We start from the raw sequence: 12,947 nt of genomic DNA, 5'->3' as shown, positions 1-12,947 counted from the left end.
TAGGTTGTGCTACTTGTTTTCTGGGCAGCTCCTTATGACTGTTTGTGACCTTGACATCAATCAGATTTCAGTTACTCAGTGTTTAATGCATTACCAGGGTTAGATGTTACGATATTACAGTTAATGAACACCAGAGTATAGCACAAGGTTGCAAGGAGTCAGCAGGTACATTATCATATCAAGGCTAGTCACTGATGCATGTTAGTTGGAGAACTTGGGCACAGCTATTCCTCCGAGCGCAACATGGTGATAGGTTTGTACACATACATTTATTTTGCATGGTTGAGTTTTGCAGTATCATTGAAATGAAAAGCCTGGCTATCTTACAATCTCACCGGCTCATACAATTCAAATTCTTCTGGTGTGAATGCAGTGTGGTTGCAAAATACGGTCCACACAACTCGACTTGTGTGCCAAGGACTCTCTATCAATGCAGCAATTCTCAATCATAAGAAGGCTTTTCATTGAAAAGCTTTTGACTGTGGGGGCTAAGAATTTCTTTCAAGAATTTGTGCTTTTATCCGCTGTTGAAGAATTTATACAGATAGTAGTCTATTTGGAACTTTTGTATAAAGTAACATCTTTAATGTAAAATGTCTAGGCAGTGTACTTACTACTGTATAATTGGAGACTCTTTGTCAGAAGAATGCAAAGTGTAACAATATGGTGTCCACGTGATCAATAAATACATATGCCTGAGGTTAGACGCAAAGCCAAAACGTTTCTGATGCATTAAATGGATCAACGAAGACACTTCTTTAAAAATTCCTTATCTTCCCTCCCAAACAGCAATACGAAGCCTGTTTATTTTCTGTTTCCTGTTACCACATGGAGAAGTGATGATGTGCAGCTTTGATGCTCTTCCCAGTGATTCTACTCTAGGGTTTGCGCTTGATTTCTACCATGCCGTTCGTTCAGTCCAGAAGAACCACAACCTTATCTTCTCACCAGTGTCCATCGGTCTGGGCCTAGGAATGCTGGAACTGGGTACAGGAGGAACCACACTGCAACAGTTACGAAAAGGTCTACACTTTGATGGAACACAGGAAGGTATGTACCGACTTAATGCGACTTAAATTGTCACGGATGTGTCAGGTAATAAATAATGGTCATTTGTAATTTATTATATGCCTATATACACATAGTAAATCAGTTCCTCTTTTTCCAAGATTAAGAATATGGATTTATTAATCCTAGATTTATTTCAATAATAATTTGGTCACTCAATCCATGACTGTTTGTGGGAACGTTGCTGTGCGCAGTTGGCTGCCGTGTTTCGCCCACAACATATACAATCAATTCACTTTACACCTGTTCTGTGAAGCGCTTTGAGATGTCTGGAAGACGCGATAAGGTGCTATATCAAATGCAAGGAGTATTATTATTATTTTCATATTAAGAAAAGCTGCTCATAAAATACAGTCTATCCAATACAGGGAATATTGAAAATCATGAATAGCTCATAGGTGACAGAAAAAAACTCAAATGGATTTTAAATTCTCCACGAAAGGTTACTGTGGCTGAATTACTATGAATATATCAACACCAGTTGTGGAAATGATTGCAAATGTGAGAATTTTAAAATTCACAAATACGCTTCCAGAAATATATTGCAGTCACAAAAATAAGGAGCAATTTCTCGAATGATTAAAAAAAAAAACATTCTGCGGCGTTCTTTCTCAGGTTGTGTTAATCTAAAACTGATTATTGACTTATCGTTGATCCCGATTCTAATTTTAGGGAAAGAATTCTCTGCGATGAAGAAACTATTGAAAATCATCTCCACCGACAGTGAAGAAAACAAACTCAACCTTGCCAGCGCGATTTACATTCAAGCCCGTTACCCTCTGAATGAACAATATCTCCTCAATAATCAGGACACCTTCAACAGTTCTGTAAGGAAACTCGATTTCCAAGATGCTATGTCTGCTGCCAGCAATATCAATGCCTGGGTAGTCAGACAGACCCATGGTGAGTAGCACATCCACCAATGGTGAGTAGTACAGTTGCACACCCACAAACTGTAGTGTTATTACACTACAGTGTTGTATTGTCTCAACTAGATGTATCTGCCTGGCTCAGTTGGTAGCACTCTCGCTTCCAGTTTTGGGTTCAAGCCTCATGTCAGGACTTTGCAGGCACAGCAGTTCAGCGCTCCGAGATTCTACCCCATGAGAGGGACACTGTAACAATGCAAGATGTTGTTGTCTCCAGTGGTAATGTGTATATGTCAAGAGAAAGGCATAAATCCCACTATTATTGGTGACACTTAGACCTCTGGAGATATCACCGTCCGCTACGACAGATACCTTTAAATGCCCTGTAGGACGTTTAGGCCTCATAGCAATTCATTGGAATTCGATTTTCTTATATTGTAATTTTTTATTGTAAGTTTAATAAGTAAAAAGTGATGGTAACGGAACGAGAAGCGACTAAATGATGAGAAAACACCTCCAGCCATTCAGCAAAAACAGCAGACTTTCTTTGTCACTCACAAAACTTAATATCTTATTCTGCCACTGATAGGGACTTAGCAGATACAGCAAAATAAAGATTTAATGAAAGGCAATGAACATTTGTGTGTTTCCCACAACCAGAGTAAATACATAATTCTCCCTGATTGTAAATAGACTCATGACACGAATCAGCATCTGTTGCTATTCCCACGGATATGGGGACCATTGCAACATCGAAAACAACCTTTCAAAATGAATAAAAAGGACAAATACACTTTGATGGTGCAAATTCTCTGACCGTGCCCCCTCGCTTGTCCTTGCAAAGGAGCTTAACAGTGACACCAAGAAAACAAATTCCTAATTTACTCCCAAAACAACTTGGGGAAAAGGAGGGGGAGTGGGACTGATTGGGAAGCTCTTCCAAAGAGCTGGCACAGGCACAATGGGCTGAATGGCCTCCTTTAGTGCTGTAATATTTTACGATTGTATGATTCTAACTTTGTTTTTGCAGGTAAAGTCAAAGACTTGTTTTCCAGCGCATCTTTCAGCCCCCTAACGAGGCTTGTTTTAGTGAATGCCATTTATTTTAAGGGAACATGGAAACACAAGTTCAGTCAGGACAACACCAGTGTCACCAAGTTTACTAAGAGCGATGGGTCTGTGCTTCACATACCAATAATGCACCAGCAGGTGAAAAGCAAGTTGGGTAAGAATTGCCTCGACAATACATTCTTCATCGCAATCTAGCAATCTCCCACACACTGTAATACTCCCTTCAAAAATAAAATATTGAAAATAATTTGCTCACTCAATCCACGACTGTTTGTGGGGACACTGCTGAGCGGAATTGACTGCCGCATTTTGCCCACGAAATATACAGTCAATTCATTGTACGATATATTCCGTGAAGCGCTTTGAGTCGTCTCGAAGATGTGATAAGGGCCTGTATCAAATCTAGGAATTATTATTATTATAATTTGCAAACTGTTTTGTGCAGGTTATTTTACAGCTGATGAGGTGAGTTACCAGGTCCTGGAATTACCTTACAGCGGGGATGAATCCAGCATGATACTGGCCCTCCCAGCAGAAGGAACCGACTTAACGGAGCTGGAAAAACTCATCACCCCACAAATCGTTGAAAACTGGCTGTCCACCATAGCAGAAGAAGATGTTGAGATTTACCTTCCAAGGTAGGTGATCAAACAAAGATGATATTACTTTACATGTGATTTCTGCCACAGAGAAGTCTCGGGTTACATATTGCAACTGTCCCAATTTTCAGGAAGAAATAATCTAATATAATAATAATCCTTGCATATGATGTAGCGCCTTATCACATCTTCACAACGTCTCAAAATGCTTCATAGAATATACTGCAAAGTGTCGTGTCTGCGTATTTTGTGGGCCAAACACAGCAGCCAGTTGCGCACAGCTTGATATTAAGCCTACGTATATTTAAGTACTTGCATTATTATCCATTTTTATGACAGCCTGTGGCTGTCGCCGTGGAGACTATGAATAGCCGATCAGATATGTAATTATGGTCTACGGCCCTATTCTAGTGAGTCTTCAGCTGAAACTGTTGCCTTTCTGCCAGAAAACTGGATGTGGCTTTTGTGTGTGATCCAATAAATTGAGGCAGATTTGGTGCCGAATTTCTAAAACAGGGAAACGATTTGCATATTTATTTCCAATCGTCTACGCCTGCCTGTAAGTAGATGAGATTCGGTCTCGCAGCAGAAGATCTGAAACGAAGCAATATTTCCGAGCAGGCTCTATAAATCAGTTCATTAAGTCAGTTTGCTTCTGTCTGGCAACACAGAGGAAAGCAGATTACAGTACGTTCCCCTTTACTATGCAGCGTCCCTGGAAGATGAGTGATTGACGGATCTCTCAGCAGTGTTTTGTACTCAATGCCTTTTTTTCTAAACAAAAATGTGAATGGCGCGCTCCTTTCATTCAGATCCCTTGCGAGTTCATTTGGTGTCACCATCATTCCCTCCCCCTTTAAAATCAGGCGGAATTTTAATTTCCTTGAGAGTCTTTTTCTTTACGATCCGAGTTTGGAGAGCCATTCTGCGAGCGATTCTATTCAAGGACCCCACCCCCCAGTGCGGGGTTATCTGTGGCCTCTGCTGACATTGTGCTGGGTGCTCGCCGCTCGGGTTTGCTGCTGAAACGTGCTAGGAATGTAATCACTCGACACATCCGGCTAATTTGTGCTTGAGTTGATTTAATGAGATACGCTACATAACATTGCATTGATGCGCTGCGTGAACTTGGCCGAGACGCGAAACAAAACTTAACAGAGCGATGACTTTATCACAGGAGATTATAAACGAACTGTGCCGTTCCAGGGTGAAACGGTTCAAAGGAGGCACTGGAGTATTTTGCGTGGAGTGCTTTAGACTGAAGTGGTGGCATTCATATTTTGCCATTGTAATATCTGCAGATTTAAAACCGAACAGAAATTGGATTTGAAAGAACCTCTTCGAACTCTTAATATAACGGAAATATTCGAAACTCGAGGTGACCTTTCTGGAATCTCAGGTATATTAACGATTAAGTCCGGCTTGTAATTCTTCATTAATGTTGTCCTGTGTGTCTGGCTGTGTCTATCCTTTGCCCTAAAACATATTCATACTTAGAAGCGTTCATAAATCGGCTTCTAGTATCCGCTGATTTCTAACGGGGTTCCTTAATGTGGAAACCGAAAGTAAGTCAGGCCGTCTCACAAAACTTCTGCTCGTCGACTTTTGTAGCTTTATTACTGCAGGTTGGAGTGATGTCCATCCTGTTATTGCGAGGAATCTCCGCTCACAATCCTTATTCACCTCCTTGGGACGTGCTCCCGACATGAAAGGCTCAACAGTGAAACCACATGCAGCCGAGTCCCATTCAGTATCCTATCGAAACCACTTAGATTTCTTTGCACGAGTCGTATTTTGTAAGCGAATCATCTCCTAACTCGTAACACAGCTCCCCTATCCTCCATTACTCCCACACTTACTGGTTGCATTGAATCGCGGGAAACTCAGCCTTCACGTGAGTCGTGCTAAATGTTATGGTGTCAACCGATACGACTTGTGCAAGTTTTACTGTATATCAATGCAATTTATTGTTGTATTTATTAACGAATCCTGTTAGAAGTTGTCACATGTTAGACCCCTATGTTTCCTTTGACCATCTTATTTTTCTCAGATTGTCCTGACTGGAACTCCTAGAAATGACTAGAATTCACTGGAAAAACCTCCCTCTTCCACTCTGTCTCACCTCCCTCTTCTGTCTTTACATCCCACCTTAAATCTCCAAGCCGCTCCACTACATGAATCTTCCTGACTAGTGTTAATTAAATTGTTCATTTATTTTATTATTATTATTAAATCAATAATAATTTGGTCCCTTCAATCCACGAGTGTTTGTGGGACGCTGCTGTGCGCAATTGGCTGCCGCGTTTTGCCCACAAAATATACAGTCCATCCACTTTGCAGTATATTCTGTGAAGCGCCTTGAGACGTCTAGAAGATGTGAAAAGCGCTCTATCAAATGCAAGGATTATTATTATTATATAGTGAAAGTAATTACCGAAGAAACTTTATGAATAAAGAAGTATTTACAGTAATGTAACAAAACCTACTCTGAGCATCAAAACATAACCCAACTTTTAATCATTGATGGTGCAGCAATTTCAAGTTTGAATTAATTTCCTGATCATGAATAGTGCATAGCCCATGTTTTGTGCTATTGCTACATTGCACACAAGTATAGAGTATTATATTACAGTCCACACATAAAGAGATAGATAAGTGTGCTTTTTTAAATTAATTATTAAACAGTTTCAAATGTTGCTAAAGTGATTATTTAAGTTTAAGTACAAATATAGTCAGGTGTGCTTTTAAACTTGTGCCTTTACCTTTTCTATGTAATTTACTCAACCCCTCAGCCTACGGAGTTGTATAGTAATATATTTTAAAAACCTTCCATTAATCCCATTATTATGTACATCCTTATTAAACTCTATTCGCCTTTTGCTCCTTAAATCATTTTGAATGAAATGAAATGACTTCTTGCTACAGCCTTGCCAACAGCTCCTTAAAATATTTTCCACTTTTGCACTGCAGATTTCCAAACCATTATCGCTGTCCAATTACATTTTCTTGACTCATTTCCCTTTTCCGGCAAATCCATTCTTTTAAAGTCTAAGGTTTACTATCCCTGACATTCTCTCACACTTGGCTCTGGTGTAAATAATGTCCTTCCTCCTCAGCTGCAGAGAAATACAAATTAGTTGCTAAATCTTGTGTTTGATGTGTCAATAGATTCACCTGACCTGTATATTTCTGAAGCGGTTCATCAAGCATTTATTGAACTAAATGAAGAAGGAAGCGAGGCAGCAGCTTCAACAGGTAAACATTATTTACAGAGATTTAATAATAATAATAATAATCCTTGCATTTGATATAGCGTTTTTCATGTCGGGAGGACGTCCCAAAGCGCTTCACAGAACACACTGTAAAGTGAATTGACTGTATATATATGGGCGAACGCGGCAGCCAATTGCGCACAGCAATGTCCCACAAACAGTCGTGGATTGAAAATGACCAATTTATTATTGTTATTGGTTTTGGAGGGATTATTATTAGGCTCTGTGTGGAGTAAGGAAACTTGCCCAAGGTTTCGCCCTCTGCCTGGGATTGAACTCAGGTCTCTCACTTGCAAAGCGAGTGCTCTAACCACTGAGCTACAGGACTATTTGAGTCTCCTCAGCTTTAAAGCATGTTACATCGTCATAATTGTTTTTTTTGGAGGGGCCGTCCGGGTGTGTGACCCATCACCGTTGCTTAAGAGTCTCCAAACCAAGCCTAGATTTCCCTGCCTCCAACCTACACATGGAAATCCCAGAGATAGTTTGTTGGAATGGGATCCACTCTCTCTCTCTCTCTCCCTGGAGGGCGTTGTGTAGTTCTGATATCCATTGATTGCAAAAAAAAATACAGCTTTGATAATTATGATACAGAGAATGTAATGATATTAAACAGAAACGCTTGATGCGAGAGAGATGTTTATAATTGTTTAATTGTAGGTATGACACTTGCAGTCATGAGTCTTTCCCGACATCAATTTAATGCTACTCGTCCATTCATGTTCATTATAAGGAACAACCTCTCAGGTAAAGTGCTTTTCGTTGTATCTGCTTATTCACCTCACTGGGTTGCAACATTTTGAGAGATTAATTATTTATGTGTTAACATTAAGTCACGTAAATCAGTTTCCCATCCCACCGAAATTATATGTCGAGTACAATACTTGTAGTCATGAACATAATCTAAAATCTGTTGCATTTGTTCGGAGAAAGAACAAGTAATTAGAAGGAGACACTTAGGCACAGTGTAGGAGATGTGACCGGATGCTTGATTTTCGTTTGAGAATCTTGGTGAAGGGTCCTTCACGTACTTCTCCACCAAACTCGGCGTCCAGATTGTTCACGAGAAGACCTAAGTAGGTGGTCCTTAGTTTGGAGCCTAAATCATCAGCAGCTTTACAACCAACAACGCGGTAACGCTTTGATAACGATCAACCGAAATGTTCAGCCGAATGTGGATGAACATATACAAACCCGTTCAATAATGAGAAAAAATTAAGTTTGAAGAGTAATGTACCAATGTTTGTCGGCTTTAATTCAACACTTCGGATTTTCAGGTTCAATTTTATTTGTGGGGAGAGTACTGGATCCTGAGATGACAAGTGGCTCTGCAAAGGATACGGAGGCACTGTAATAATAAAAATAATATCAAACAACAAAACACTGTTATTGTGTCTGATTTTATATAAACATAGTATACATTTGCACTCAGCAATGTCCCATAAACAGCCACAAAATGAATGACCGGTTGCGTTCCAGTTGGTTGTTGACGTCCACGTAAGTAGGTCGTCAGCACTGAGGTTGGAACACCTTCTCCCGCAGACAGGAATCCTACAACGCAGCGGCAATCATAATCCGCGACGAGAATGAAGCGTTGGATGCAGCGCCTTATCACGTCTCACGGCGCTTCGCAGAATATTCTGTCAGGCGTAGTGACTGTGTATTTTGTGAGCGAAAGGTGGCACCCAATTGCGCGCAGCAGCGTCCCACAGGCAGTCAGGGCTGGAGGGTGTGATTGACAGGTGTGGCTGGAGGGTGTGATTGACAGGCGTGGCTGGAGGGTGTGGCTGGAGGGAGTGATTGACAGGTGTGGCTGGAGGGTGTGATTGACAGGTGTGGCTGGAGGGTGTGGCTGGAGGGAGTGATTGACAGGTGTGGCTGGAGGGAGTGATTGACAGGTGTGGCTGGAGGGTGTGGCTGTAGGGTGTGATTGACAGGTGTGGCTGGAGGGTGTGGCTGGAGGGTGTGATTGACAGGTGTGGCTGGAGGGTGTGGCTGGAGGGAGATGATTGACAGGTGTGGCTGGAGGGAGTGATTGACAGGTGTGGCTGGAGGGAGTGATTGACAGGTGTGGCTGGAGGGTGTGGCTGGAGGCTGTGGCTGGAGGGAGTGATTGACAGGTGTGGCTGGAGGGTGTGGCTGGAGGGTGTGATTGACAGGTGTGGCTGGAGGGTGTGATTGACAGGTGTGGCTGGAGGGTGTGGCTGTAGGGTGTGATTGACAGGTGTGGCTGGAGGGTGTGGCTGGAGGGTGTGATTGACAGGTGTGGCTGGAGGGTGTGGCTGGAGGGAATGATTGACAGGTGTGGCTGGAGGGAGTGATTGACAGGTGTGGCTGGAGGGTGTGATTGACAGGTGTGGCTGGAGGGTGTGATTGACAGGTGTGATTGACAGGTGTGGCTGGAGGGTGTGGCTGGAGGGAGAGCAGTGATTGGCGGGTCCCGGGGAGGGGGCGGGGACGGAGATGATTGACAGCCGCGGCGGGGGGGGCGGGGACGGGGCTCAGGTCTCGCGAGGCTCCGGTCTCTATGGTAACGCGAACGGCGTCGGCGGCACAAAGCGGTTTGTGCGGATTGTGGCCCCGACACCGCCTCAGGGTACACGGGGGGAGGGGGGGTATGTGTGTGTGGGGGTATCTGTGTGTGTGGGGGGGTATGTGTGTGGGGGTATGTGTGTGGGGGTATGTGTGTGTGGGTGTGTGGGGGGGTATGTGTGTGGGGGTATGTGTGTGTGGGTGTGTGGGGGGGTATGTGTGTGGGGGGGGTATGTGTGTGGGGGGGTATGTGTGTGGGGGGGTATGTGTGTGGGGGGGTATGTGTGTGGGGGGGTATGTGTGTGGGGGGTATGTGTGTGGGGGGGTATGTGTGTGGGGGGTATGTGTGTGGGGGGGTATGTGTGGGGGGGGTATGTGTGTGGGGGGTATGTGTGGGGGGGTATGTGTGTGTGTGGGGGGGTATGTGTGTGGGGGGTATGTGTGTGTGGGTATGTGTGTGTGTGGGTATGTGTGTGTGGGGGGGTATGTGTGTGGGTATGTGTGTGTGTGTGTGTGTGGGGGGGGTATGTGTGTGTGGGGGGGTATGTGTGTGGGGGTATGTGTGTGGGGGGGTATGTGTGTGGGGGGGTATGTGTGTGGGGGGTATGTGTGTGTGGGGGGGTATGTGTGTGTGGGGGGGTATGTGTGTGGGGGGGTATGTGTGTGGGGGGTATGTGTGTGGGGGGGTATGTGTGTGGGTGTGTGTGTGGGGGGGTATGTGTGTGGGGGGGGTATGTGTGTGGGGGGGTATGTGTGTGGGGGGGTATGTGTATGGGGGGGTATGTGTGTCTCTACCCTCTGTCTGGATGCGCTGCAAACCAGTTGTGTTTGTGCCACAATTGTTTTCGTTTTTCCTTTCTTTCTCCTCGACTGCACCTTCGGTCACCTCCTCCCTCCCCCCTCCACTCCCCCACCCACCCACTCCCCCCCCCCTCCACTCCCCCCCCCGGCTCGGCCCGGGCATCCGTTACTGATCCGTGAAGCGCTCTGAGACGCAGTCCGGCGTGGAGGGCGCTATATACATCCAAGTGGTAGTAGTTGTTGTTGTTGGTGGTGTTTGAGTGGCTGTGGAACGACTTGTGTTGTGTCACTTTTTGTACTGTTAAATAACGCAGTTTTTGTCGTCGCAGATCTCGGCAAAACCGTTGGATTTGACAAGTGTTGTGTCCGTGGTTGACCTCGAGTCGGGTCCCGGTCTCTTCACCCATGAACCCCAACGATTTTGTTGTCATTCCAGGCAACAAGTCTGGCAGCTCCGTTAAGTTGAAAGCAAGGCAAGAGGCATTTTTTTCTTCTGTCAACGTATTCGCTCGGGAGGCAGAACAGAGTTCTTCCCCTGCGTCGAATTATAATAATAATAATAATAATAATTAATAATAATAATCCTGGCGTTTGATACAGCGCCTTATCACGTCTTCTCGACGTCTCAAAGCGCTTCACAGAATATGCTGTAACGTGAATTGACCGCATATTTGTGGGCGAATTACTAATGGTTTAAGGATTTTTTATTATTTTTGCCAATTGAGCGGCTGGCCTATTTCCTATTTCAGAGGGCATGTTAAGAGTCAACCGTGTAGTGCGGCGTAATTGTCATATGATGGCTCGACCAGCGAAGGATGGCAGATTTCCCTGCTTTGAAAGACGTGCGTGAATCAGTTGGATTCTTTTCAGGACAATCTGGCAGCTTTTATGGCTATTTTTCTGGCGTTCGATCAAATTTACCCATTGATTTTCAATTTAGGTTCCTCGGAGTTTGGGACCTGGAGCTTTTTGGTGTTCTGTGGATATCTGGCCATGGTTTCATCTCCGTGTGAATGAGAAGAGTGGTAGATTTCTCAGCCTGATTAAAAATAATTACTGAGGCAACACTCAACCAAATCCACTTTGAAATGGTTATGTATTCCATGGACTGAAAAACCAATTTTGTGCAGTGTTTTGATCCCGTCAGCCCTGTCATGGAAATCTAGAAAGACTACGAGCCTCAAGTGAGTTAATTAGTAACTCTTGGCATCACATTTCTATTGGTGTACTGCAAACCCCCCCCACCTTAGGAAAAGACAACAGCTCTTCTGCTCTCCGCAGACGGACACGCTCATCGGCAGTTGCGAGCCTGTTGTTCGACTGCTCATGTTGTTCGTGTGAGGAAGGTGCATTCGTACAGTCACGTGACACGAAAGCAACAACGCTGGTCTGAACGCACAGCCTGAGAGTTCACCAGCCAACAACCGGAAAATACGAGAGAATTGGTGCCTTGGGATGTCCTCCTCGGGTGAAAGGCCCCTGCACAAATGTAATTTGTTGTTGTTGAAAGGCACTGCTCAGTGTTTTGCCTCAGGAGGCAGTAAGCAAACACGTTAGTGAACTCTAGAGTTGCTCAGTGAACTGTAATGGTTAGTGGGCGCTACAGAGGTGGCATTAATTTCAGCTCTAGTCATTTCTGTGAGCCTGTAAGATAGTTTACAACTTACCACTGTAGGAATAAGACAGTGTCTGGGACCTAGTATGTTGCTCAGGAAGGTAAAATGATTCCTGGATTTGTTTCAATGTAACTTTACATTGTAGAATTGTTTGGGTTTCCCAGTATTTTTCTTAACATATACGTTGTTGTCTTCAATGAACTGGCTTTAGAAATCTTCGGGAGCTCAAATTGGAAACTGTGCAGCTAGAGCTTGACAGTGGTGTGATGGAAGAGAGATTGCAGCAGCTTCGACAGGTCATGAGCAGAGAAAAGAAAGAAAGAGAGTAAGTGACAATAACACGCGCAATAGTATCAGGCATACAACATTGGAACAAACAATCACAACTCCAGCAAGAATAGCTAGATTCTATAGTGTACCTAAATCCACTCACCTTTTTGTTTTCCTGCTCACAGAGTCCTCTAGTTTTCCGGCAAGGTAAAGCCAGCCACGATTAATGTTTTGGTACTTTGATGGATTGCTTCTAATCCAATTACAGAAAGGTGCATTGCTTTAGTTAGTTCCAGTTAGCTGAAGGCCCTGACTTTAGAACTACGCTTTGGCTGCTGTGTTTCGCCCACAAAATATACAGTCAGTTCACTTTACAGTATATTCTATGAAGAGCTTTGAGACGCCTCAAAAGGGTGATAAGGCGCTATATCAAATGCAAGGATTATTATTATTACGAAACAAGTATGCGGAATTTAAATTTTGGAACTCTCCAATACCGACTCCAGAGTACCTGCTAGACCCCTTCGGAAGCAGAGTGGTGTTCAAAGGAGTGGGAGCAGAGCAAGGATTGGACTGAGCTGGAACTACTGTAGGGGATAATTGGATTATTCAACAAAATGTGTTTTTCTGCCAATCTTGTGTGGTGCTTTAATGCAGTATAATGTCTGGTGGAGGAGTTTACTGAAAATGTTGATCTTCACATGAGCAGGGTATAAATGGTTAGAATTCTTTACTCCAAGTGACTTTTGAAGCTGGATGAATAGAATCATATGGGAATTAATAATATAATATGATAATAATCCTTGCATTTGATATAGCTCCTTATCACGTCTTTGAGACGACTCAAAG

At 43.7% G+C, this 12,947-nt stretch overlaps 2 protein-coding genes across 2 annotated transcripts in view; both read left to right on the top strand.

Moving 5' to 3' along the window:
* Positions 1-842: 842 nt before the first annotated feature.
* On the top strand, positions 843-8,260 carry LOC103175569 (serpin I2). Its single transcript, XM_007888672.2, has 8 exons — positions 843-1,050; positions 1,741-1,971; positions 2,968-3,162; positions 3,454-3,646; positions 4,909-5,006; positions 6,776-6,862; positions 7,540-7,626; positions 8,157-8,260. The coding sequence occupies exons 1-8, from the start codon at positions 843-845 to the stop codon at positions 8,231-8,233; spliced, it is 1,176 nt and encodes a 391-aa protein (XP_007886863.2). The 3' UTR covers positions 8,234-8,260.
* Positions 8,261-10,592: 2,332 nt separating this feature from the next.
* The window catches only part of zbbx (zinc finger, B-box domain containing), a 36,992-nt gene continuing 34,637 nt past the window's right edge, over positions 10,593-12,947 (top strand). Inside the window, exons 1-2 of the mRNA XM_007889818.2 lie at positions 10,593-10,685; positions 12,040-12,153. Of these exons, the coding sequence (XP_007888009.1) occupies positions 10,618-10,685; positions 12,040-12,153 (182 nt within the window). The 5' untranslated portion in view covers positions 10,593-10,617. The remainder of the gene's footprint in view (positions 10,686-12,039; positions 12,154-12,947) is intronic.

Source organism: Callorhinchus milii, unplaced genomic scaffold, assembly GCF_018977255.1.
Source record: "Callorhinchus milii isolate IMCB2004 unplaced genomic scaffold, IMCB_Cmil_1.0 Scaffold11, whole genome shotgun sequence".
Lineage (NCBI taxonomy): Eukaryota > Metazoa > Chordata > Chondrichthyes > Chimaeriformes > Callorhinchidae > Callorhinchus > Callorhinchus milii.
The sequence above is the reverse complement of the archived record's forward strand: the minus strand, read 5'-3'. Positions and strand labels throughout refer to the sequence as shown.